The 24,231-nt window shown below is 59.7% G+C and overlaps 1 protein-coding gene and 2 long non-coding RNA genes across 4 annotated transcripts in view; 2 read left to right on the top strand and 1 right to left on the bottom strand.

Annotated features, from left to right (window-relative positions):
• Nucleotides 1-24,231, bottom strand: part of COL2A1 (collagen type II alpha 1 chain) — a 30,643-nt gene that overhangs the window by 3,628 nt on the left and 2,784 nt on the right. Inside the window, exons 2-46 of one of the 2 annotated variants that reach the window (XM_072798186.1) lie at nucleotides 22,224-22,430; nucleotides 20,772-20,788; nucleotides 20,536-20,568; nucleotides 20,399-20,431; nucleotides 20,244-20,297; nucleotides 19,966-20,067; nucleotides 18,850-18,927; nucleotides 18,122-18,166; nucleotides 17,963-18,016; nucleotides 17,508-17,561; nucleotides 16,692-16,745; nucleotides 16,225-16,278; nucleotides 16,039-16,092; nucleotides 15,683-15,727; nucleotides 15,095-15,148; nucleotides 12,033-12,077; nucleotides 11,473-11,526; nucleotides 10,185-10,283; nucleotides 9,847-9,891; nucleotides 9,657-9,755; nucleotides 9,406-9,459; nucleotides 8,946-9,053; nucleotides 8,512-8,565; nucleotides 8,330-8,428; nucleotides 8,130-8,183; nucleotides 7,618-7,716; nucleotides 7,242-7,295; nucleotides 6,838-6,891; nucleotides 6,464-6,517; nucleotides 6,198-6,251; nucleotides 5,931-5,975; nucleotides 5,690-5,788; nucleotides 5,422-5,529; nucleotides 5,052-5,105; nucleotides 4,752-4,805; nucleotides 4,363-4,416; nucleotides 3,945-3,998; nucleotides 3,562-3,669; nucleotides 2,925-2,978; nucleotides 2,405-2,458; nucleotides 1,517-1,678; nucleotides 1,217-1,324; nucleotides 857-964; nucleotides 479-532; nucleotides 195-302 (exon numbers count right to left, since the gene is read on the bottom strand). In XM_072798186.1, coding sequence (XP_072654287.1) covers nucleotides 195-302; nucleotides 479-532; nucleotides 857-964; nucleotides 1,217-1,324; nucleotides 1,517-1,678; nucleotides 2,405-2,458; nucleotides 2,925-2,978; nucleotides 3,562-3,669; nucleotides 3,945-3,998; nucleotides 4,363-4,416; nucleotides 4,752-4,805; nucleotides 5,052-5,105; nucleotides 5,422-5,529; nucleotides 5,690-5,788; nucleotides 5,931-5,975; nucleotides 6,198-6,251; nucleotides 6,464-6,517; nucleotides 6,838-6,891; nucleotides 7,242-7,295; nucleotides 7,618-7,716; nucleotides 8,130-8,183; nucleotides 8,330-8,428; nucleotides 8,512-8,565; nucleotides 8,946-9,053; nucleotides 9,406-9,459; nucleotides 9,657-9,755; nucleotides 9,847-9,891; nucleotides 10,185-10,283; nucleotides 11,473-11,526; nucleotides 12,033-12,077; nucleotides 15,095-15,148; nucleotides 15,683-15,727; nucleotides 16,039-16,092; nucleotides 16,225-16,278; nucleotides 16,692-16,745; nucleotides 17,508-17,561; nucleotides 17,963-18,016; nucleotides 18,122-18,166; nucleotides 18,850-18,927; nucleotides 19,966-20,067; nucleotides 20,244-20,297; nucleotides 20,399-20,431; nucleotides 20,536-20,568; nucleotides 20,772-20,788; nucleotides 22,224-22,430 — 3,188 coding nt within the window. The remainder of the gene's footprint in view (nucleotides 1-194; nucleotides 303-478; nucleotides 533-856; nucleotides 965-1,216; nucleotides 1,325-1,516; nucleotides 1,679-2,404; nucleotides 2,459-2,924; nucleotides 2,979-3,561; nucleotides 3,670-3,944; nucleotides 3,999-4,362; nucleotides 4,417-4,751; nucleotides 4,806-5,051; nucleotides 5,106-5,421; nucleotides 5,530-5,689; nucleotides 5,789-5,930; nucleotides 5,976-6,197; nucleotides 6,252-6,463; nucleotides 6,518-6,837; nucleotides 6,892-7,241; nucleotides 7,296-7,617; nucleotides 7,717-8,129; nucleotides 8,184-8,329; nucleotides 8,429-8,511; nucleotides 8,566-8,945; nucleotides 9,054-9,405; nucleotides 9,460-9,656; nucleotides 9,756-9,846; nucleotides 9,892-10,184; nucleotides 10,284-11,472; nucleotides 11,527-12,032; nucleotides 12,078-15,094; nucleotides 15,149-15,682; nucleotides 15,728-16,038; nucleotides 16,093-16,224; nucleotides 16,279-16,691; nucleotides 16,746-17,507; nucleotides 17,562-17,962; nucleotides 18,017-18,121; nucleotides 18,167-18,849; nucleotides 18,928-19,965; nucleotides 20,068-20,243; nucleotides 20,298-20,398; nucleotides 20,432-20,535; nucleotides 20,569-20,771; nucleotides 20,789-22,223; nucleotides 22,431-24,231) is intronic. The other variant, XM_072798187.1, reaches the window with a different exon arrangement.
• Nucleotides 9,907-11,820, top strand: LOC140617191 (uncharacterized). The gene is made up of 3 exons (XR_012017397.1): nucleotides 9,907-10,323; nucleotides 10,742-10,839; nucleotides 11,657-11,820. It is a non-coding gene; the product is annotated as an uncharacterized lncRNA (long non-coding RNA).
• Nucleotides 19,374-21,864, top strand: LOC140617192 (uncharacterized). The gene is made up of 3 exons (XR_012017398.1): nucleotides 19,374-19,730; nucleotides 19,829-19,891; nucleotides 20,294-21,864. It is a non-coding gene; the product is annotated as an uncharacterized lncRNA (long non-coding RNA).

The raw sequence follows: 24,231 nt of genomic DNA, 5'->3' as shown, positions 1-24,231 counted from the left end.
AGAGCCGGGACAGGGCTGGCCCTCCTCTGCACCTGCCCCGGGCTGGGCACCGAGGCTGCTGCTCCCAGGGCTCAGAGACCTCCCGGACCCAGAGACGCCTCCAGGGCCTGGCGACCGGTAGACGGTGGGTGAGCTCCCAGCTCCCTTGGCCACCCTCCTCCACTTCCAGCTTTGACCAAATTCCGGACACTCACAGCTTCTCCTCGGTCTCCCTGCTTTCCAGTTGGGCCGGCGGGGCCAGGAGAGCCAGGGGACCCAGGGGCTCCGGGAGCACCCACGGGACCAGTCTCACCACGATCACCCTGTCAGGAGAGAGGTCTCGGGCTTAGAGAAGAATGTTCCAGGGAGACATGGAGAAACTGACCTCCCGAACTGAGACAAGACCCTGACCCCCGACCTGCCACCCCAGGCTGACCTGTTAGGCCCAACAGAATGTCCTCCCTGTCCCCACTGCACATAGAGACCGCCAGATACTCACCTTGACTCCAGCTGCGCCATCTCTGCCAGGAGGACCATCAGCACCGGGGCTGCCCTGGGCAAGGGGAAGCAGGATGCCTTCAGAGCTGCCCCTGCACGGCTCCCACTCTGCTCCCCCAGCCTCCCCCCGGGCCCCAGCCTGCTCCCTTCCATGCAGCTGGAGCTGCCGAAGCTCGCCAGGCTTCCTTGTGCCTTCCTCCCCATGCACCAGCTCTGCACCCCATGCCCTTCTCCCTCCCATCACATCCTCCCCACCACAGCCGGGCACTGGGGCCTATCAGCCCGTCCTGTCATCCCCTCTGCCGGGGCACCAGGACTTGGCCTGGCCCAGCACACCTCTCCCCAGTAAGGGCCATGCACAACGGGTCTCACTGCTCACCTCTCGTCCAGGTTCACCAGAAGGACCAGTCAGACCAGGAGGACCCACGGGGCCTGGGGGGCCTCGGTCTCCAGATGCACCAGGAGCTCCCTGCTTGCCGGGCTCACCCTAGAGGGACAGCGAGAGGGAAGATGAGCGTGCGCTCTTAAGAATCCTGGCCCAGGACCTGCTGCTGAGCCTCTCCAAAGAAAGGGCTGACGAAGGGAGAGTTCTGCAGGTGCACAGCGGGTGGAAGCCCCAGAGGGCGGTGGTGCTTCTGCACAGGCCGGGCCACCACACCAAGAGCTGTGGGTGGAGAGCTCAGGCCTGAGCCGGACTGGGCCCAGCTCACCAGAGGAAGGGGTATCATCCTTCACTCACCGATGGGCCGGGCAAGCCAGGGAATCCTCTCTCACCACGCTGCCCAGGTAGACCAACGATGCCCCTCTGACCGGCCAGACCCTGGGGACCTGGAGGACCATCGGGACCCTAAGAGAGGGGAGGCAGGAGTGAGAACGTGAGCTCTGACATGGAGTGGCCAGCCGTCCACACCCGGCCTGGCTGCCACTCCCAGGGACCAGCACTCTTCTTGTCCCGGCAGAGGTCCCTCCATGGTGTCCCCCTCCACTCTGCGCTCTGGGAGCTCAGAAGACTCCCTGGCCAGGCATGTGAGGGACTTACAGAGGGACCATCATCTCCAGGCTCTCCCTTCTCGCCAGGGGGTCCAGCAGGACCTTGGAGACCAGGGTCACCAGCGCGGCCAGGGGGGCCGCTGTCTCCTCGAGCGCCTTTGGGACCATCTTTTCCAGAAGGACCAGGGGGACCAGGGGGTCCAGGGTTTCCCTAGAAGAGCAAATGGAAGACATGAGAACTCATCTTACCCTGCCCCATCCAGGCTGCCAAAGCCACTGTGACCCTAGGGATAACAGTTTCCCCCCAGGGCTCCCTCCACACGAAGGATGGCCTGACCCCGACCCCCAGTCCACCTCTTCAATCTTCTCTCCCATGTGGGATCTGTGATCCCCCCCTGCCCCCCGGCTTCCCCAGCCCCTGCATTTGCTTTTTCTGATCTATGTGGACTTCCTCCTGCCTCCTTACTCTGGGCCCCAAGCCTAGTGTTCCTCAAGGAACAACTCAAACTGGGCTCCTCTGACCCCTAACTAAGCCTCTGTACCCGCTCCCTCTGCACTTGGTGGGGGTGGTGACCTGGGTGACTTTTCACCATCTCTCTTCCCTCCATAGCAAACCCCCTGTGGGCAAGATGCATCAAGGCAGTTGTGCCAGCCTATCCCACCCAGTGTGCCAGAAGTCTGAGGGTTCAAGCCCAAGTCAGCAGGGAAGGCTGCCCTTGGCTAACAAGAGGGTCACAGCCCCTGCTCCCAGCTGTTTACAAGAACAGATCCCCGTGATGAAGTAACGACTCATCCGGGGAGTAGGAATGGGTATAAAGGGATGGACGCCAGTCTGGGCTCTTTGGGTGCCTGTTGGGGGGACTGTGCCAGACTCTGACCCCTGCCCATGCCTCTCATGCCAGGAGGAAGGTAGGAACCGGCCAGGAACATCACTTACATTGGAGCCTGGGGGTCCGACGCGGCCAGCAGCTCCAGGGAATCCGGTGGCTCCCTATATGAGGAGAAGAGAGGTCCTGAATCCCTCGGGTCCTCAGGAGGCCCAAGAATCAGATTGGGTTGGGGGGTCTCAGAGGCTGGTGTGGAAAGGAGAGCTAGAGAGGGCCCTGTGGGGTCTGGCCATCGGATCAGGAAGCTGCAGCTTCTCTGCCTCCAGCCCCTACAGGGGGCATCGGCCAGGACATTCAGTGCCCCTGGGAGCTGAGCGCGGCCTCCGTGGGACCACAGACCTCCCAGGACCACGGCACACCCGCAGAGAGGGGCCCTCCTTCCCACGTGGCTGTGGGCTGGACTGAGGCTGGGGGCAAAAGCAACGCTGAGAAAGGTGAGTGAATCCCAGAACACCGGCGCGGGAGCCTCCGGGCAGGCCGCCTTCATGAGGCCAGAGTGGAAGCATGAGAGAAGCTGCTGCTCCCACAGTCCCCCCAACCCCACCTGGTAGGAACGGGGACCTCACTCACCGGGGGGCCTTGAGCACCTCGGGCTCCTTTAGGACCAGTCACACCAGTAGGACCCTGGCAAGGAAGGAGGGACACAGTGAGGCCTGGTCACCCAGAGGAGGGCTGTGGGCCTCGTGGGGGTCAAACAGGCCCTATGCCCAACAATGGACTCCTGAGGGCTAGGTTTGCAAAGACGTAGCTTTCTTGGTGCTAAAATCCCAGCCCGAGGAAGCCGTCACAGATGGGCCTGCCACCCCCGCCACGATACACTCATGTTCTAGGAGACCTCAGGGAGGAAAGCCCATCAGGCATCTGCAGAGCCCGGCCAAGGGCTCCCCAGTCCCTCCCCAGGAGCCTGGCTGCTTTGTCCCGGGCTATTTGTCCTCAACCCTCACCTGTGTCTGTCTCTGGCACCCACCCCCTACCCCAAGACAATGAAATCCAATTTGCTATTTTTGAACCTTTATCCCGGAGTACAGATTCCTCCCCACAGCCTCTCCCTCTGTCTGGGGCGGTGGCAGGCTCCGGTAGGTCCCAGGCGAAACTCAGGAGGGGCTACACCCCTGGCCAGCCTTGGCCTCGCCCCGGGCCCCTCACCCTGCACCCAGACACCCCTGCCCCATGAAAACAGTTGCTGGGGGAGCTCACTGCTACCCACCTGAGGCCCAGGAGCTCCAGAGGGGCCCTGAGGACCTGGGGCACCAGCATCGCCTTTCTGGCCGGCCTCTCCTTGCTCGCCTTTGGCACCCGGCTGGCCATCAGCACCCTGTCCCAAGGAGAAAGGGGAGTGAGAGGCAAGCCGAATACTCAGGGTTCTTCCAAAAGGGCCAGGGGGTCTGGGTGAGTGGGTGGTCCGGGGTGAATGAGTGAGCGAGCCTGTGTCCACCCTGGCCCGGAACGCTGCCCTCAGATGGGATCGTGAGGTCAGTGTGGGTGTGCAAGGAGAGAAAGAGGCCACTTCCATCTTCTTTACATTCTGTCCCTCCCTCCCCCACAGGCCTGAGCAGAGGGGTGGGAAGGAGGGTGGTCGGGGACACTCACGGGAGGACCTGCGAATCCAGCGGGCCCGGGGGGTCCAGTCTCTCCACGTTCACCCTGTGAGAGAAGGGGCCCGGAGAGCTCAGGCCTCGTGCCTGCCTGCCTCTGTCCCCTCCTACACCAGAGCCCTCTGGGCTGGCCCCGCACCTCCCTGCCCCTCCCCGCCCGACACTATAACCCCAGAGGGAGGACACCTTGTCCTAGTGACAAGAGACCCAAGTCAGAAGGCCTCCCTTGGTCAGAGGGTCTGGTGACCTGAAGGCCCTCCACCGTGACCACATCATGGGGATGACAAGCCCTCTCCCTCCCTTTCTCCTCTCTCCCCCACCTCCAGCCCCAAAGAGCCAGGCTGTGAGGCAGGGCCACTTCTCTGGCTCCCAGGGCCCCGGGGACAGGGCCAGGTTCAGGGGCAGATACTCACCGGGGCGCCACGAGCACCAGCGGTTCCTGCAGGACCAGGAGGTCCAACTTCTCCCTAAGGTGGGGAAGGGGACGAGAGTCACGGAGAAGGGTTGGGGGTCGGAGTGGGGCTCTTCGGAGCGAAGTGCATCCAGGAAGCCTCACAATGGATGGTCCATTTTCTCTTGTTGCTTCAGGCACCCCCCAGCCCCCATCCTGGGGCCTCCCTGGCCACCCCCCCTCCCCCCATGGCTCCACTGCACAGGGCCCACAGCCTATGACTCTGCTTTTAAGAAGACTCCCACCCCTCAGTCCCTGCAGCCCCCTAGTGGGCAGGAGGGGGCGAGAAAGCAGTCCTTGGTAGGAGATGAGGAGGCTGATGGGGGAGGCCAGCCAGAGGGAGGCGCTCACCTTCTCACCATTGGCGCCAGCGGGGCCAGGGGGGCCAATGGGACCAGTCAGGCCCTAGGGAGAAAGCAGGCAAAGGTGAGGGTGACGGAAGAGTTGACCAGGGACTTGGAGCCCAGCAGGGAGTCCGGGGACCCTGCCTACGCTCCCACAGCCCCCAGAACTCCCCCTCACCCCGTGGCCCCAGTCTTGTCAGGAGAGTCCCCAGATCTGTACAACTGAGACAGGACCAGGGGTGCACTCACACGCTGCCCTTCTGTCCCCCCGGGGTCCCCATGGCACCTGCGACCAGCATTCACTTACTCGTCCTCCGTCCTTTCCAGGGGCTCCCTCGGGGCCTTTCTCACCAACGTCTCCCTGTGGGTGGGATGGAGAAGAAGGGCCACCTCAGCAGGGTTCTCCAGCTCAGCCTCCCCCTCGCCGAGGCTCCCAGCAGAGCTCAGCCCCCCACCCAGCAGGATCTGCTCCGGGTTCAGGGTGGGGTTCAGGGTGAGCGAGAGGAGTGGGAAGGAGGGAAGTGGGGGGAGGGTGTCACTACAAGGCAAACAGCATGCCCGAGGGATCTCCAGGTTCCTCAAGAGGGTTAACTAGGGACCTCCCCACTCACGGGCCATGGGGAGAGGGGGTGTGGGCAGGGACCCGCGACTTTGGGGGAGCTCAACCTGGTACTCACCCTGTCTCCTTTGGGCCCGGCGATGCCAGCCGCGCCCCTCTCACCGGGCATCCCCTGCAGACCTGGAGGGCCCTGAGCCCCAGGGGGGCCAGCCGGGCCAGATGCGCCCTGCAGGAGGAGGGGGAAGGGGGTCTGTGGTGGGCAGCACCTGCCCAGGACCCCAGTGCCCAGGTCCCCTTTCCTTCCCTTCCTCCTCTGCCCTCCCAGCCCCTCCCCTTCCTCCTTCTGCCCCAGCAGGTGGCCCGGACAACCCGCCAGCCTCACTTACTTTGGGACCGTCTGTGCCAGGAGTGCCGGGGAGGCCACGGGGCCCCTGGAGGCCCTGGGCGCCGGGAGAGCCACGTTCGCCTGGGAAGCCTCGTTCACCCTGTGGCAGACACCAGGAGCCATGAAGCAAGAGACCTGGGGCAGGGGCGCAGGGAGGAGCAGGGAGCAGGACAGCAGAGTGCCGCGGGGGGTCCCTGGCAGAGGCTCGCAGGGAGGGGGCAGCAGAAATGACCAATACTCACCCTGGGACCCACGAGGCCGGGGGCTCCCGCTTCACCAGGGACACCCTGGAGGACAAAGAGGGACAGGTGAGACGGCCAGCCAGGGCTGAGCGTCCCTCCCCTGAGAGGCTGAGCTCACACTGTCCCCTGGGGGGAGCTGGGGTGTGGCCCCAGGCATTCCCAGTGACACATCATGGGGGCCCTGTGCCTTCCTGCCCTCACCTCCGGGGCATCGGAAGGGATCTTCCCATCTAAACACTTTGCACCTGCAAAGAGCCCCATACTCACCTGGTCACCTGGTTTTCCACCTTCGCCTGGGGGACCCGGAGGGCCAGGAAGTCCCTAGAAGGCAAAATGATATCCATTAGCAAAGGAGTGAGTTCACTGCCCCAGCCCTCCAGGGAGGCCCAGGCCTGGATGAGAGGCAGGACTGCAGGGAGGCCTCGTTCCCCTGTTCCCCTCAGGAGGGGGGCGCCCTCCCCCCCCAGGGGCCTGCTGCGGCCCACAGAGCCCTGGACACAGAATTGTAGAGAGGGCCCTGTCCAGCCACCTACCTGGAACCCAGATGGCCCAGGAGCACCCTGCTCGCCTCGTTCACCGGCAGGTCCCTGCAGAGGGAAACAAAGGTGGCCTGAGCCATTGTTCCAGAGAATCTGAGAGCCTCAGCGGGAGGGGACCTCGGTGGCAGCAGGAGGGCGGGCCAGACACATTCTGGCACTGCCCAAGAAAGATGTGCCTGCGTGCTTCCCCTGCTGTTCTCCCCCCAGTGACCTGCACCCCTGAAACGGGGGTGGGGTCCACACTGCCTTGGCTGAGAGTGGGTCCGGTGCCCCAGAGGGATCCGGATCCATGGCTCCTCATCCGTCACCGCCACTCCGCCACCCCCAAGCCCACAGGACCACCTCGAGGGGGCCAGGCAGCTACTTACAGCAGGTCCGGGGGGTCCTGCAGCACCAGTCTCACCATCTTTGCCTGGAAGACCCTAGAGGGGGGAGACAAGGGTGGTGTCATGACACGTGTTCTTCGGTCTGCAGGCCCCAGTGCCCAGCAGTCACACTTGGTGGTCCATGATCCCCCAACCTGAATTCCATTTCTACCCCTACTTCCCCTGGGCCCCTCCTTTCCCCAGTCTTTCTCAGGTGGGAGTCCTCCCCAGCCCCGGGCTGCTGACCAACAGCAACTAGAAGTCTCTGTGTGGGGGCTCCCGGAGCAGCATGGGCTCAGCCACAGGAACCCACGACGAGGGGCCCCAGGAGCATGCCCCGGGAGGTGTCTCCCCTTGCAGGTGTCCAGCCAGCACCAATGCATGTGCACACGAGGCGGGGTACTTACTCTCAGACCAGGAGCACCGGGAAGTCCCTTCTCACCAGCCTTGCCAGGCTCGCCCTGGAGGAAAGAGTGCAGGACCATGAGGGGAGGGTGTCGGTGGGAGGGGGTAGAGCAGGGGAGAGTGGGGCTGGGGGCCATGGGCAAAAGCCCAAGCCCAGCGTCGGCACCCTGTCTCACGCTCAGGCGTGTGATGGAATAATGTCATGGCTGAGGTGCCCCGCGTTTCCCCGGGTCACACAGGCCCACGCTGCCCACGGCACCAGGGATCGTGTTCATGACTGCCTGTGGGTTAACTCTACTCGGAGCCAGTCCTCTCTCCAGGGGGCGAGGGGGGAGGGGCACCATGTGGAAGGAAGTGGAAGGGCCGGCTGTTACTTACGTTGGCACCTTTGGGACCAGGGAAACCCATGACACCAGGCTGCCCACGAGCGCCCTGAGGACCTGGAGGTCCGGGGCGACCATCTTCACCAGGGGCTCCCTGAAAGAGAGGACATCAGTCTCAGAGTGTAGACACTCAACCCACAGTCATCCACCCGCTGAGTGCCTACTGCGTGGGCAGCACAGGGCGAGGCAACAGCCAGACCCCGGGCGTGGGGGGTTGACCGAGGTCTGGGCCAGCGGCCCACGCCGCGCATGCGGCCCAGTCAGCAACAGGGCACTGCTCGAATGAGAAGTGTTGCTCCTCAAAACGCACCCAGGCTCTGTCTCCCTCCAAGGAAAGGCCCGAAGGCGCAGAGGTTGGCATTTTCAGGGCTCCGCACCTGGCCTGATAACTACCATCTGCCCCCTTCTCAAGTCTCAAAATTCACAGGCTGCCCCTCCCCAGACCCCCGTCTCCCTTACTACCTGCCTTCCCGGGGTTATCCTCCCAACCCCAGACGGTAGACTTACAGAAGGACCGACTTTGCCTTGAGGACCAGCATCGCCAGGGCGACCAGTGAGACCCTTTGATCAGGAGAGAGAGAAGACGGGTATCAGGGGAGGCCCCAGGTCTTCCCAATCCTGGCAGCACAAGGCTGGGGGGCCAGCCGGGGAAGGGCACGAGGACTTGCTCAGTGGAGGTCAGGCGCGAAAGCAGCTCGGCTACTTACCCGGGCTCCAGGAAGGCCAGGCTCTCCGGGACGGCCAGGGTCCCCATTAGCTCCCTTGGGACCAGCAAGGCCGCTGGGCCCACGCTCTCCGGGGGCTCCCTACACGGGGGGAGGCAGGGAGTCAGCAGGCGGCCGTCTGACCAGCAATGCGGGGACCCCAGCCCCTTCCCCCCCCCACTCACCTTTGGACCTGCCAGACCATCCTGACCTGGGAAACCGCGGTTGCCAGGAGCCCCCTAGAAGGACGTGGGAGGAGGACAGGTGGCGAGTCAGATTGGCCCCGACCCAACCACACAGGGAGCCTCGGCGGCCTCGGGAGCTCCATCGCACCAACCCCCCAGCCACAGCTCCTGGGGGGCAGGAGCGACAGCCCGCAAGACTCCGAGGGGTTAACCGCTAGGGCCTGTCCCACGGGGGAGCTCAGACCGTCTCATGCCATCCTGGGGGTGGCGGCAGAAATAAGATGGGCTCCCTGCACCCCCCCTCGCCACCGGCAGTGAGTGGGGGAGAGGACTGACGCTCAGGCCACGGGACTTGGCCAGGACACAGCTGCAAAGACTCTGCTTCCACATCCAGGTCACACCCCTCAGAAAGTGGGGCCTCCCAGCCCACCTACCCTTTCTCCAGGGGGACCAACGGGCCCAGCGCCACCAGGCTCTCCACGGGCACCTCGTTTGCCTTCTTCACCAGCAGGACCGGGGGCTCCTTGGGGGCCAGCAGGGCCCTGAGAATCAGGAGGAAAGAGAAACCGGGTGAGCGGTGACCCGGCACCGCCGCGGAGCCAGTCACCGGCTGGTGGGCCGAGGGAGCGGCCTCCGCTGCTGTTTCAGGGCTGGGGGTGCTGGGGGACCTGGGGTGGGGGCAAGCGGGGCCGCAAAGGATCAGCCCGGGGGAACAGGGGCCCAGTGGGCAGAGGGACGGTGGAAAGTGGAAACTGTTCACGTGGCTCAAACCAAACATGGGAGCTCGACCTGGAGGGTCCCCTCCTCCGGCCACAACCTGGGAGGTCCCGGATCCGGGGATGGGGCTGCAGAGGATGGGGGGGGGGGGGGCAGGAGCTGCAGGAAGATACTCACGGGCTCGCCCTTGGGGCCTTGTTCGCCTTTGAAGCCAGCAATTCCAGGTTCGCCCTTGGGGAGAGAGAGAGGCGGGTTCTCACATGGGGTCCTCTCCACGGACCCTGCCCCCACCTCCAGACACCCTTAAAGGCTCCCCCCATCCCTGCCACCATCCCCCACAAAGGACACAGTGTGAGCACAGGAAGGGGGGACAGCGGGGTTTGACTCCAGGGGTACCGGTGGGACTTGGGGTTCACTCTGAACCTTACCGTCTGACCTTTCGGGCCCAGAGGACCAGTCGCACCTTGAGGGCCAGGTGGACCACGGGGCCCCGGGAAGCCGGGGGCGCCAGCGATGCCAGGAGCGCCCTGTCAGTGTGAGTAGAAGAGGGGGCATCAGGAGAGGTGGCCAGGAGGGACTCCCCTCCCCACAGGAGCCCAGTCCCCGGGCAACACTCACAGCAGATCCTTTAGCTCCAGGAATTCCGTCAGTTCCGGGGTTACCCTGGAAAAGGGAGAGGGTGTCATTACAAAATAAGCAGCAAAGAAACCCCAGGCACCTCCCAGCCCGCCCCGCTGCAGATCCAGGGGCTAGACCAGCGGTTTTCAGTTCCAGACAGGGTCCCGTTGCGGGTTGCGGTGGGGGGGGATGGGGGTGCTGTAGAGAGACCCTACAGATGGCCCTAGAGATGGGCATGCAAGCATTGGGCCAAAATAAGGGTCTGGTGAGTGGAGCTCTGACAGGGGCCCCACTCCTCTCAGAGGTAAACAGAGTCAAGAGCACCAGAGACCACTTACAGAGGCACCAGCCGGCCCGGGGGACCCAGGAGTGCCAGGCTCGCCGCGAGGACCTTGAGCGCCTTCAGGACCTCGGGCGCCAGTGGGGCCAGCTTCCCCCTGGGTAGAGACAGACAGGGATGGAACAAGAAGACGACAGGTTGGGGGCACAGACCTCTCACAGGCCAGCAGCAGTTCGGGGGCAGCTGTTGGGCCCCCTGGGCCCCACCCCGGCCCTGCCTTCCACTCTCTGTGCCCCCCACGTCCCCCACGCCCCAGGCCAGGTGCACTTGTAGGTGCGGCCACCCTCAGGAAGGCCGGTGCGGGGTCCTGCCCTCTCCGGCACCCCCCCTGCCGCGGGGTTCTTGCACTGAGGAAGTGGGGGCCCTGCGACGTCTGGGCTGCAGGCCCCGCTCCACTCTGCAGCGGCTCTGGCCTGGGCCTGCTGGAGGGGGGGCCGGCAGGGGCCGAAGCAAGCTGGGACAAGCGCCCCACTCCACCCGGGGGCTCTGGGGCTCAGTTCTCGCCTCTGGCAGCGCCCACAAGCCCCAGGACGCCTCGGCTTCCCCCCTTTCCAGGGCACCCCGAGGCCCGCGGACCTGCAGGCAGGGCCGAGCCTCCTCAGCTTCCTCCTCCCAACGTTCTCGGTTCACGTCTGTAATTATTCTTTCTAAAGGTCAGGCCCCCTCACCTTCCGCTGTCCCTCGTCACAATGGGTCCCCTTCACCCAGCTCCCGGGGCCTCAGACACTGTCTGGTTGCCATGGAAACCCCAGGAGGGGAAAGGCAACCTGATGCCAGTGACCACATGGAGGCCGCATTCATCTGGGGCCGAATTCCCGAGAACGCGTGCAGCGCATCCCTGGGGCCGGGCCTTTCCCTGACCGGCGGCCTCCCGCTGGCCCCCATTCATCCTCGCTAACGGGGCTGGGGGGCGCCAAGCCTGGGGGGGGGCCGGGGGGGCTTGGAGCCATCTCCTGCCCACCCCACCTCCTCCGGCTGCCTCCGGGTCTAGTTTGCTGAGCTTTGCCTGCTTCCCTCCCCTCCCGGCCCTGGTCTCCTGCTCCCTCCCAGATCTCAGCCGTGTCCCCCATCTCTTCCTGCCTCCCCAAGTCTGAAGCTCTTCCTCATGCCCTCGTACTTTCCCTTCCAGCTGGTGGCCCTGAAAGGCCTGGCCCTTCCTTGCCCCCACGGAAAGCAGCGGTGGGCGGGGGTGGGAGACACTCTGAAGAAGGGAGGGGGCACCGTGGGGGGGCGGTGGCAGTCAGCAAGGGCAGCAGGGTCACGGGAAAAGGGGACAGGGCACGTACCTTGGCGCCGGGAGCACCAGGGAAGCCAGGACCGCCGGCAGGACCTACAGGACCCTGGGAGGGAGGGAGGAGGGGGGAGGGGAATGCTGTTTCTGGGTGGGACTTCTCCACCCCCAGAGGGAGCCACCCCACACCTCACACTCCTCCCCACGTCCGTACTGATCTTGCTCTGCGTCCCCTGTAGCCCGAAGCCCCTGGATGAAAACTGTCCCCACTGCCAGTGTCCCGAGCCTGGCTTCCCAAGGCAAAGCAAGTATCCGACTATATACGTGCTGAGAAGCAGGGGACTCTTTGACCTCCCTGGCTATCCCTCCTCGGAAAAAAAAAAAAGAAAGAAAGAAAAAAAAAGAAAAAAATGCTAAAAGAGTGGCTGAGCAAAATGAGCATCATTTCAAAGCTTGTAATCAACGTAAGAGGGTAATAGGGAGAAAGCACTCCTCCCCCTCCCCCTCCTACCCATCCTCCTCCCCATCCTCCCTCCACCCCCCAAGGCCCAGCACTGCGGTGGGGCCACGGAAGGCACCTGCCCGCTCCCCGGGGCTCCGGTGAAGGGCACTTACCGGAGGGCCCGCGGGGCCTGGTTGGCCATCGTTCCCCCGGGCGCCCTGTGAGTGGGGAGAGGGAAGCAGCGTGGTGAGAGGCCCCGCGAGGCCAGGCCCTCCCCTGTCCACGGTCCACCCCCACCCCACGGGGAACTCGGGCAGCGCCGGGCCCCGGGGACGAGAGGCAGGCTGGCCGGGTGCAGGTGCGGGTGCAGGCCAGCACCCCGGGCAGGAGCAGCCGGGAACCCTCCATGGTGGCCGCAAGGAGGGGTGCTGGGGCGCAGTGGGCATGTTCTCCTTGTAAACAAAGCTTGGTGATCTCCTCGCCACTCCGTCATTTTGGAAACTTTCCTTCAGACCCCAAATAACCCCAACTGCAAGGCCAGGTTATCATTTAAAGACTCGGTGAACTGGGCCGAAGAGAAATGGAAGCCGAGCAGCAAACCTAACTCAATTCCTGCCCCGCACTAGGAGAGACACTTTCAGGGCTTGGTTGACCTCCTTAGCTAAGGCTTGGTTAAGGCCTCCCCCTGGTTAACCCCGGGATGTCTCTGGGCTTCACCCCCTTCCCAGCCACTCAAGACCACCTGTTCCTAAGGGAGCCCTAGGATGTCTGCCACTGGCCTTGGAAGCAGCCTGTGATGGGGACAGGACACTGGGCACAGCCTGAGGACCACATCTGAGCTCACACCCCTGAGAGTCCTTTACACAGTAAGACAAGGCTGCCAGTTCTTTCTCTCTCAGACTAGTTTTTTGGGTGTTTTTTGTTTTGTTTTGTTTTTGGTAAAGGTTTATTTGAGAGAGACGGCACGTGAGTGCGGGGAGGAGCAGAAGAGAGAGCATCCTGGAGCAGATTCTCCGCTCAGCGTGGAGCCCGACGTGGGGCTCGATCTCACTGTCCATGAGATCAGGACCTGAGCCAAAACCAAGAGTTAGATGCTTAACCGACTGCGCCACACAGACACCCTTAGGACTAGTTTTGAGGGTTTTTTTCCCCACAGGTTTGAGGTAAGCACTCCCCAGTTTCTCTCTCAAAGCCCCTCTGGGCCTAGGGAACTTTTACCCAAACTCCAGGAGCCATCAGACCACGCAGAGCAGGGCTTGGCCCCTGGTCCTTGGCAGGGGACCAGAACAGCCGAGAAAGTGACCTTTCCCTGCCTGCCTGCCCCTGCCTCTGCTTTCTCTGGGGTGCTGAAGAAGGATACTTTAGGGGGAGCTCACGTTTTAAAAAAGACATCTTCTTCCTGGCTATGGCCCATTTCTCCTGATGGAGACGCTCCACATTGGCATTAAACATGAAAGCAAGAGGAGACTTGACAGAAAAGAAAATGTCAGAGGGCACGTAAAGCCTCGGCATTGGCCAGACCCCCCTTCTGAGCCAGGCTGGCTGCTTCGGGCAACCCTGGAGCACCCTCCCTCCAGGACTAGGCCGGAGGAGAGGCCTGGGGCCCAGCGTGAGCAAAGGGAAGCTGCAGGCCTGGGCTGGCATCCGTGGCTCTCCCTGCAGTACGGCCGGGAGAGGGCACAGCCTGGCCCAAGGGGGCGCGTGACCACGGCCAGCAGAGCCCAACCCAGCCGGGTCCCAGGCCCAGCCTTGACAGCAGGCCCGCACTGGGAACTTCTGTGACGTTGTCAACTTTCTTTGCCAAATCCTGCGCACAGCCTGCCAGCCAGACTACTGTGGGGACAGGAACCAGCAAGGAGGAGCAAGAAGCAGGGCCTGCTGTGCCCAGGAAGGAGGACGAGCAGGGATGCAGCTCATCTTCGCCCCGCACGGGGCGCCACCCGCGTGGCTTCAGGCCTGGCCAATAAACCACAAGCCAGGGCCGAAGATTCTGCAGAAATAGTGGTGTTTCTTGGTAGCCCCAGCACTCTCTAATCCCCTCACACAGAGTGACTCTGGGACAAGGCACTTCAGCAGCTCCGGCTGACAAACAGGGGTCAAGGCTGCCTGTTATATCTCACCGATCTGCTTTTGAGGGAAACGTCCGCCAGACAGATACATTATCTGGAGAAGAGCGCGGGGAGCGAAGCTGATTTACTCAGGCCGGCCTCACAAGGACGCGTGAGGAGGGGCCGCGGAGCTTGGGTGGCTGGGGCATGAGCTCAACGGAAAGCATAATCTCTCTTAAACGCAGCTTTCATCACATCACTCGCCTGAGCGAGCGCCTGCAAGGGCTCTGCCTCTCAGGGATCAGAGCTAAACACCTGCACACTCCTCTGGCTGCAAATCCCCTACCGATCCCCACGCCGTGCCCTTCCCACACCAACAAGAGGCCACCAGAGTCTGAGGCTGCCCAGCACTGTCTGAAGCGATTTAAACTTTCTAGGCCTCAGTTCCTTCTTCTCTAAAATGGAGAGAATAGGGGCGCCCGGGTGGCTCAGTTGGTTAAGCGTCTGCCTTCGGCTCAGGTCATGATCTCAGAGTCCTGGGATCGAACCCTGCATTGGGCTCCTTGTTCAGCAGGGAGCCTGCTTCTCCCTCTGCTTGTGCTCCTGCTCGCTCTCTCAAATAAAATCTTATTAAAAAATAATAATAAAGTAGGGAGAACAGTAGAATCTATCTTACAGGATTTGAGGGAAGATGAGTCAAAGCACAGAAGGTATTGACTGACCCTAGAAAGTGCCTGTGGCATAGTGGCCATGAATGTCACCCTATTGCCAGCACCAGTGACATCAAGTATGAAGGCCCCATGAGTTGAGACTGTTACACTTTCCCTAGAGCATCATCTCAACAACCAGAAAGGTCAAAATGTAGCCCAGCACTGTAGCCATCTGAAGGCTGTCCATAAATTCAAACTGGATTGACTAGGAGTGGGCGGGGGGCTGGGAAGGGGAGTACCTGAGTAATGCAGACTCCTTAAGAGAAAATCCCGCCCTCACCAACCAACCACCCTGCCACAGCTCACCCCTGCCCTTCAACTGTGCAGGCTCAGCCTGGCGCTTTGAGACATGATCAATCCTCCCAGGATGACAACACCCTCTACACCTCATGGGGGTTGTCGGGAGGATCAAGCCCTATATGAAAGCAACCTCCAGAGTGCTGGCCAAATGGTGGCTTTGGCCTTGTCATTACTCACCGCAGCACCAGCAGGACCGGTCCGTCCTCTCTCTCCGGGCAGGCCGCGGGGACCCTGGAACACGGCAGGAGGACACAAGCATGAGTTGGCTCAATGACACTCTGCAAGTCCTTCCCAGACACCAGAGTGGGGAGCATGCACGCGCCCAGGAGGCAAAGGTGTGGATGCCCCCGATCCGGCCTTCCCGACTCATCTAGGACTCCCCAAATCACATCAAAGGCCTTCCTGCCCAGGCCGAACACACAGATGCTCCTGTGGTTCCTGCTGGGAACCTTGTCATGGGTGCATCTTGCTTCATGCAACAGATGAACTCCCCAAAATATCAAGAAAAAACGGAATTTGTAAAAACTGAAGCACACCTTAAGTGTGCTCACAGGGCTATTTCAAGGAAATGTTGGTGAAACTTGACCACATCATCTATTCAATAGATTCACCTTTTTGATCCGATCGTAATCATCAGATCTACAAAGCTGATGATCTACCTTGCACAAAGGGAGCAGGGCATTTATAGCGGAGCCATCTGCTAGGCTTTAGGAGATGTCTGAGGAGTGTCTGGAGGCCCTCCCAGGGGAGGCTGTCCATACTCACCATTGGGCCTGGAGAACCATTCTCACCCGGTGAACCGCTCTCTCCCTGGGAAACAGATGCATAGGGTCAGTGAGCGGGACCCCACTGCCACCCCACCTGGAAAACTCCCAAGGAAGAACCTGAAAGCTCTGGTCAACTCAGCTAGCACCGAGACCCCACACTTGGGTTCTGCAAGGCACCATTCCCTGAGCTCTCCCGGCCTGCTGTTCTTCCATCAGGGTGTAGGACTGGGTCTTCCCAACCAAAGTTGTCCTCACATCCTCACTCCACTGACTCAAGAGCATCTCCTTGACCAGAGGGAAAGGCTCCTCATCGTCTCCCTCTGTCCCCACCCCCATGTGTTCCTTGGTCCTTACCTTCACACCTGGAGCACCGGCTTCTCCCTTAGCACCATCTAGACCTGGGTAGCCCTAGGGGATGAGAGAACACGTTCCATCACACTTCTGGGATGAACCCTAATAAGGGGATTCATGCTCCCACATGCTTTTTTTCTCCCCCCTGGATAAGTCTTTCCTTCCAAAACCCTTGTCTGCGATACTTACTCTGTGACCCTTGACGCCAGGAAGGCCTGGGGTTCCCGGGAAGCCGCGAGCACCCTGTGGTCCAAAGAGGAGACGGTCAAGGCCCAGAGCAGAGGGTGAAGTAGAGGCTGCCCTGCTTTGCTGGAGAACCTCCAGAGCCAGCTCCCTCAGGCCAGCCGAGTGGTCAGAAGCCCAGCACTGGGGCAGCTCTAGCAGGAGCTCCCAGAGCCCCCCTTCCTGTGATCGCCCCGTCTTATCCAAAATGGGTGAAAACGACAGCAGCTCAGCCACCACGGGGCTGGGCGGGGAGGGGGCTGTGTCAGGATCCTAAACATCAGCACGAAGGCCTGATGCAGGTAGGGGCTGTTGGAGTTCCCATTTTAGAAGTGAGCCCACTGAACTGGACGCACTGGGCGTGAGGCCTCAGCTGCAAAGGAGGGAGACTCAGAACAAGGTCTGAGGCTGGGAAAGGGGTGGGAGGACTTTACCTGAGGGCCAGGAGGGCCTCTTTCACCAGATTTCCCAGGCTTTCCAGCTTCGCCCTGCAAGGAGAGAGATGTACTTCAGCTTCCCCAGGAGACAAGTTAGCGCAGTTGGCGCACTCCAGATCCGGATCGCCTCTCCTGGCGGTCCGCTGTGCCTGTGGCCCACCTGCTTACTCATCTCCCTCACCTCCTTCGGATTCCAGACTTTCAATGCTTTTCCCAGGTCACTATGTGTCCTTTCAGACAGCTGCATGTGACACGGGCCACCGACCAGCCTGCGGCCTCCCGGGGACTCTGCTCTCTCCCGTCCTGGGCTCTGCAGACTGGGCTAGCGCTGCCCTATGCCCAGAGACTTCTAACGGGCCAATGTGATTCCCAAGAGCAGCTGAGAGCCAACTCTTGTCTCTTCCCTTCGTTTGCATCCTTTGCAGACATCCCCGCCCAGGCCTTGCTCCACTTTTCCTAACTCATTTACAATTAAGATAATGTCGGGCTGCTGAGTGTCTCCTCTGTTGTCCCCTCCCTACCATGGTCCCCCTGTGTTTTCCCTCGCCCTTCTCCCGTCTCTCAATTTCCCTTCCTGGAGCTAATGATGTTTTAATTATTTCCCTTCCCGATGGCTCCAAGGCAGTCCCCGGACACTCGTAAGCTAGGTTGCAAGTGGGAATGTAGACAGGGTCTGAGGCTCTGGTGGACCAGAGGACACCCCCACCCTGGGCCAATCTGAGGGCGCTTCTGCACCCCTGCCCCAGTACACAGCCTCTCCAAGCCCTCCCTCCGAGGAGGCAGCCACTCATTCCGCTACTCAGGTATACTCACATCATCACCAGGTTTTCCAGGGGGGCCAGGAGGACCACGGGGACCCATGGGACCCTACAAATGAAGGGAGAGAGTAAGAGATGGTTGGAGGGGGGAACGATACCTAATCAGTGGACAAGACTTCGGGACTGTAGCCTTTGGAATCTAAGTTCTCTCATAAGGAAGAGAGGTGGGGGTGGGGGTGGAGGGGAAGCCCACTTTGTGCTGAGAAAGCAAGAGTGCAGAGCCGATGATACCAGAGGGCAGCAGGCAACACAGGCCAGGGGTGAGCCAGAAAGGGGACGGTGGTGACAGAGTTCCTGGTGGTCCTTGCCACCCGGGGTCCTCTGTCAGGGATCCCACAGAGCTAAGAAGTGGCACCTCTGGGCCCTGCACTGGGGAAGCTCTGGGCAGTCTTGGGGTCTGAGTGGTACATCACTCCCTAGGAGGAGGGCGGGGCCCGTGCCAGTACTCACAGAGACGCCGGGTTCCCCAGGTTCCCCAGGGTTGCCTTGAAATCCTTGAGGTCCCTAAAAAAGCAACACGAGGACACCAGGTTAATTGACTCCACAAACTGACATGCAAGAGCTTGAGAGCATCCGCCCTGCCAGGGAGAGGAAAGACCCAGTACTCACGGGAGCACCAGCAGGGCCTGGAGGTCCTCGAGGTCCCATGGGGCCCTGCATTGGAACAGGAGAGGAGGAGGGTTACTGGAAATGCTTCGCCAGCGGCCTCCAGAGCGCCACCTCCTCCCAGCCAACAGCCCAGACAAAGGACAAAAAGTTACTCTGTGGGCAGGGGCCCTACGGTGGCTGCTCCCTCTCATTTCCCACTCCCCACGCAACAATCTATTTATTTATAGGCACCGTTTGGATGGAGAAGCTGGCCCTGCTTTCTCCTGGCCCACAGCCATGTTTACTAAAGTCTGAGTTTCATTTAGCATGTGCCAAGTCGGAGCTGCAGGGCTGAGATTTCCTGCTGGAAGTCCTGTGGGCGCTGGAGGACGGTGGCTGCTGTCTGCATTCTTCAGTTCTCATTCCAAGAGCAATAGCGACCGGCCTTCCAACAGCTCAGCCTAGATGTGTCTCTCCATCCTCATTCTTCTTGGTCACTCCAGCGCATCATTAGAACTGGCATCCGTCGCCATTAAAAACCAAATGCTTTGGGCTAACCACATGGGAGGTTACATAACCTCTGGAGAAGAGCTGCTCTAAGCAATTATCTATAAAGTGAGGTTGTCAGATTCCCTTGCTCTGCGTAGGGCCACCTCCCACCACTCTGGCTGCAAAAAAAAAAAAACAAAAAAACAAAAAAACAAAAAAACAAACAAACAAACAAAAAAAAACCTGATGTCTTTTCTTACCATTGGCCCTTGCATCACCCCCATCTGGGCGCCACCAGCCTTCTCATCAAATCCTCCAGCCATCTGGGCAGCAAAGTTCTGCAAATCAACCCAACAACATTAGGAGCTTGTGAGGCCCCAGATTGTTCCCTCTCAACAAGGTAAGCTATAAATTGGGATAGAAAGAAAAAACGACGACAGCTCCATTTTAGATAAACTCTAAGTGTTGGAGACTAACCTAGCATTGAACAGACTTGCCAATGATTCCTGAAAAACCGTTCTGGAAATGTGTTATTAGATGCCAGTGGCATCACTTCCCTGGAAGATAAAGTGCTCTTCGGAGGCGCAGGTCATCAGTTACCTGCATTTCATTTTATGGAATTATTTTTTAAATTCTACAATATTAATACATTGTTCACTATACATTGAGAAGTATATACACAATATATACATTCAATATACACTGAGAAGTATAACTAAAATATCGCTTTTAAAGTTTTTTTTTTTTTAATTCCCAGGAATTCGATGCCCAGCAAGAGACTAAAATCAACAGCCCTAAGATATTTCAGCAAGGGAAAGAGTAAGAGTCTGCAAGCCACCTACGTACTTAAAACATAGCAAACATCAAAAGGGCAAACCTGCAAAAACTGGACAATAATGTAATCTGTTGGCTGGCTGGATTCCAAAACTGACTTTAACCACACACCTTTGCTCAGTGGGGCTCTTTCATGAGAATGAATGGTTGCTTGGAATGTACCTGGCAAGGACCAGGTTTAAATGTCTTCCAAGGACAGTGGTCACTCTTCTTCCAGGGAACTACAAGTGCCCAGTCATCCCATCCCTCAGCCCCCACACCCACGCCCAGGAATCAACCGCACACAGGACAGACGCCTGGGAGCCAGGTAACTGAAGACTTTCTTTGCAGAAGCCCCGTGAGTGAAAAAAGCCAGCCCTTAGCACCACAGTCTCAAGCCTAATATGTGATTCCACTAAATTACAGGCTCAGGGAAAAGCCCATGGACAGGCTGTGTACACACTGCTGGCAGCCCTGGGAGCCAGCCAGGTGAGTGTGAGTAGCAATTTAGAAGCCACATTCTGGAGGGACAGCCTGAAGGAAGGGGACATAAGGATACTTACTCCACCAAGGCCAGGGGGGCCAGGGGGGCCAGGAGGACCAGGGGGGCCAGGATTTCCAGGGGTCCCAGGCTCTCCATCTCTGCCACGAGGTCCAGGGGCGCCCTTGGCAGAAAGAGAACAGGACACGCACATGAAGCAAGGCCTACTCAAGAACCACCCGTCCACGGGCTGCCCCTGAGGAGGTGGTCGAGCACATGGTGGGGCGGCGATGAGTGGAGGGCGAGACACTCAGGGGACCTGGGCAGCCCACGTGGGTCAGGGAGCATTTCTCAACTCACTTTTTCACCTTTGTCACCACGATCACCTCTGGGTCCTTGTTCACCTGCAGGTCCCTGAAGGCAAAGAAAATGTTGAGATGACGGCATGGCCCGGGGGGGTCTGCAGATCGGTAACTTGAGGAAGGGATGGTGGAAGGGATTTCTCCCTTTCTTACCTGAGGCCCAGGAGGTCCTTTGGGTCCTACGATCTGTGAGACAAAGAAAGAGACACCCACAGGAGGGCATGTTAGAGGTAGCCCAAGATGCTGACCCAGTTGAGACCCAACCCCTGTTGCGAGTAATTTGTACTTACATCCTTGATGTCTCCGGGTTCTCCTTTCTGTCCCTGAAACATGACACAGTCTGAGGATCGATCCATGCAAGCCCACCAAGCCCCAAGCACAAAAGCCTGCCCTGCAGCCCGAGCATTGAGGTGCCCCCTAAAACAGCCCTCCACTGCTGCCTAAAAACCACGGGCTGGGTGAGCATAACATTGCTTCTGAAAAAAGCAAAAAAACAAAAGAAAGAAAAAAGAGAGAAAGTCCTTACCTTTGGTCCTGGTTGCCCTGCAAGTGGAAAAATAGAGAAGAATGAAAAATTTGTGAGATGGAGAAGGACGAAGAACAAGTGCTTGTCACTCCCACGCTCTTGAATGAATTACACAAAGACTAGGACACAACCCAGGAAGGAGGCAGCTTCCTGTCCTGCTGGGATGTTAGGGTCACCGGGGTCCCGGGGTTGCTGAGGTCCCTTGAGGCACAGAGCCGACCCAGACTCGGTTATTGAAAAAGCAGCCAGCATGCAAAAGAATGGAGCGGGGCGTGTGAAGAGAAAACCAGGAGCTCAAGATCTAATTAGCACCAAGAAAGGAAGCACAGAAGCTGGCAGAGGGTCCGAGCCTCTTCCCTCCTCATAGGGTAGGAAGCCCTGCCCGCGGCCCGAGCCCTCCCTGAGGAAGTTAGGGAGTCAGAAGGGTCTTACGTTCAAGCTGGGTCTCCTCGAAGCAAGCACAAAAACACAGCAGGGCATAGGAGTTACAGAGGGCATTGCAGCCAGGGCCATCCCAAATCAGTGACCCCTTCCCCCTTGTAGCAGCACAGTAGTGAGGCAATCAACACTTCCCTCCACACAGGCCTCAGAAATGATCCGAAAATCCGAACCACAAAGGCAGCTCGCCAGTGTTGGGGAAGTGTTAAGGAAGGGCAACTCCTTGCTTCCAGGTCAACTTGCTTCCCCATTGGATGGGAAGGGGAGGGTGAGGACCACCGGAGGGGCCTGGCCATGTGCCTCCCCCTCCTTCCCCCCCATAGGGAGATGGGGCCTGTGTCCAAGTGCTGGGGATGGGTCACGTAGGCCCAGGTGGGCCCGCAGCACTGGTTCTGGCTGGGAGCAAATAAACCCACCAGGGCTCAGGCCTGCAGGGCTCCAGCCCCGCCCGCCTCCCAGAGCCCGGCTCCTCCTTCCCTTATTAACTTGCTTCTTAATTGGCAGTTAATTCCAAGAGAGGTAAAAACAAAAGAAAACTGCCACCACTGTCCCATAGTTCAAAGAGGGAGCCTGTCTTCTGTCTCCCTACAAGCCGGCGGAGACTCTCCCCACTGAAGACCACATATTCAGTGGATACTTAGTGGTCTTCTAGCTGCGGGTGAGAGGACTCTATCTGTGGTTTGGCCCACGGACCAGGGCATCTCCCTTGCGGCTCTAGGGATTTGCGGAGACGATTCCAGAGAGGATACTTTTGTGGAATCACATCTGTCCTTCCATATCTTGGAAGTGTATTTTTTGGGAGGTTTTAGGTGAGGACCGCCCCCGCTAGTGTCTCAGGCTCATTCAATTTCAACCTGCAAGCAAGACGTGGCCCTTCCTTTCAGCCTCAGCTGCTGGGGTCCCATGGATAACCAGTCCCTCTGTTTCGCAGAGATGACCAGCATCCATGGGAGGGCATTTGCTGCACCTGCAAGTAATTTATTTATGTGGAACAGGAAATAAATAAATTACGACCACTGGCAGTGGCGAGGTCAGTTGAGCAGATGGGACAGCACTCTCCGAAGGGGGTCTCGGGGCTGAGGCAGTCTTTCATGTCTTCACAGATTATGTCGTCGCAGAGGACAGTCCCAGTGTCACAGACACAGATTCGGCAGGGCTCGGGCTTCCACACATCCTTATCATTATACCTCTGCCCGTCCTGCACACAGCTGCCAGCCTTCTCTGCACCAAGGGCAGGGCAGGGGAAGCAGAGAGCAAAGGGAAGGAGGGGGTCGGGGGCCAGAAGAGAAAAAGAGAAAGAGGTTGCAGTCAACTTGACATCATTCAAATGTCGAAGAATGCGGGCTCTGGCCACCCAAACATAGAGAACTTGAACATTATTTTCCTAAGCCATCATTCGATCTTCTTGAATAAATTCAAGGCGTATTTATTGTGCACCTTGCGCTATGCTGTCTGTTGGCCCGTGGAAACCAGGACCCAGCCATGAAGGTGACGGGGTGCTACCGGCATCTAGCCTGGGAGAAGCCTGAGGGGGCAGAGGTGAGCTGCACGGGGAGCTGGGGGTGAAACCCTGAACGGGAACTCAGGGACTTTAAAGATGAGGACAGGGGAAACTGGAGAAGACCCCCACCCACCCCCACAGGAACAGCCAGCCTCCAAAAGCAGATCTATGGGGCAGGGTTGGTGGTGAAAGGAGGGGCTGTCAGAATGAGGACCATATCCAGTTATTTAAATCATATTAGAATCAGGATTCTAGGGGCACCTGGGTGGCTCAGTGGCTGAGCATCTGCTTTTGGCTCAGGGAGTGATCCCGGGGTCCTGGGATCGAGTCCCGCATCCCCCCCCCACCCCCGCAGGGAGCCTGCTTCTCCCTCTGCCTGTCTCTGCCTCTGTGTCACTCATGCATAAATAAATAAAATCTTTTTTAAAAAAAATCAGGATTCTAATTCAATTCCAGGAGGAGGATAGGCCGATTCAGACAATACACTTGGGACCCAAGCAGGCTAACAAAATACCTTGGGAGGCAGAAGGACCAAGGCCCCCTACCCCCCCCACCCCCCCCACCCTCGTGCTGACCTCCAGGCCCCCCCCCCCCCCCCCCCGCTGCTGACCTCTAGCCATAGCCCTCCCTGGAGCGACCCTAACTTCATCAGAAGGCAACACCTCAATGTGGGGGGGCGGGGAGGGCGCAGGGGGCGTCGAAGGCCTGGCCAGGGCTAAGATGAGCCAGTCCGGGCCTCCTGCAAGAATGCAGCCCCGGCGCGGAGCGGCAAGGACTCGCCCCTCTGCACCAGCGCCCTGCCGTCTGGAATTCACCCTGCAGACGAAACCTGTGCTGACAAGAGCGCTCCCGGGAGCGCCAAGGGCCGAGGAGCCGCACCACGTGCCAGGGAGCGCCCAGCGCTGTTTTTCTCATCAAAATCTCCAAAGCAGTGGCAGCTGCGGGGGAGGAATAATAGGAAAGAGCCACAAACCAGGTGGGCGGAGAGAGAAATGGGCCTGCCTGCGGCTCTGGAAGGAGACTCTGAAAATCGGAAGATAAATCTTTTTTTTTTTTTTTTTTTTTTTCTTTGCCACCGGGAGAAACCCGCTCCGGCCTTTAGGCGAGATGATCCGGGCGAGGGTCGGGGGATCGCAGGGCGCACCCTGCGTCTCCCAGGGCTGGGCTGCAGCTGTAGAAAGCAGGCGGCGGGGAAGGGGAAGGCGGAGAGGTTAATGGTCTCCCATCCGGACTCAGGAAAGGCCCGATCTCACCCAACAGGGCTCCGAGTGGAAAAAAAAAAAAAAAAAAAGAAAAAGAAAAAGAAAAAAAGAAAAGAAAATGCTGGGAGCAGGGGGTGCACCGGCCTGCGGCTCGGATTTCCCGGGGAGGGGCGGCCCGGGATGCGCGGGGGCGGGGCCGGGGCGCGGGCGGTGGGAGGCGCGGGGGGACTCTCCTGGCGGCCGCTCGGGCCGCGGCTCGCCCACGGACACCGGGAGGGTGAGCAGTAGGATTAAATGACTGGCCCAGAAAGGAGCCAGC

The sequence above is a fragment of the Canis lupus genome, chromosome 25 (genome assembly GCF_048164855.1).
Source record: "Canis lupus baileyi chromosome 25, mCanLup2.hap1, whole genome shotgun sequence".
Taxonomy (NCBI): Eukaryota; Metazoa; Chordata; class Mammalia; order Carnivora; family Canidae; genus Canis; species Canis lupus.
The sequence above is the reverse complement of the archived record's forward strand: the minus strand, read 5'-3'. Positions and strand labels throughout refer to the sequence as shown.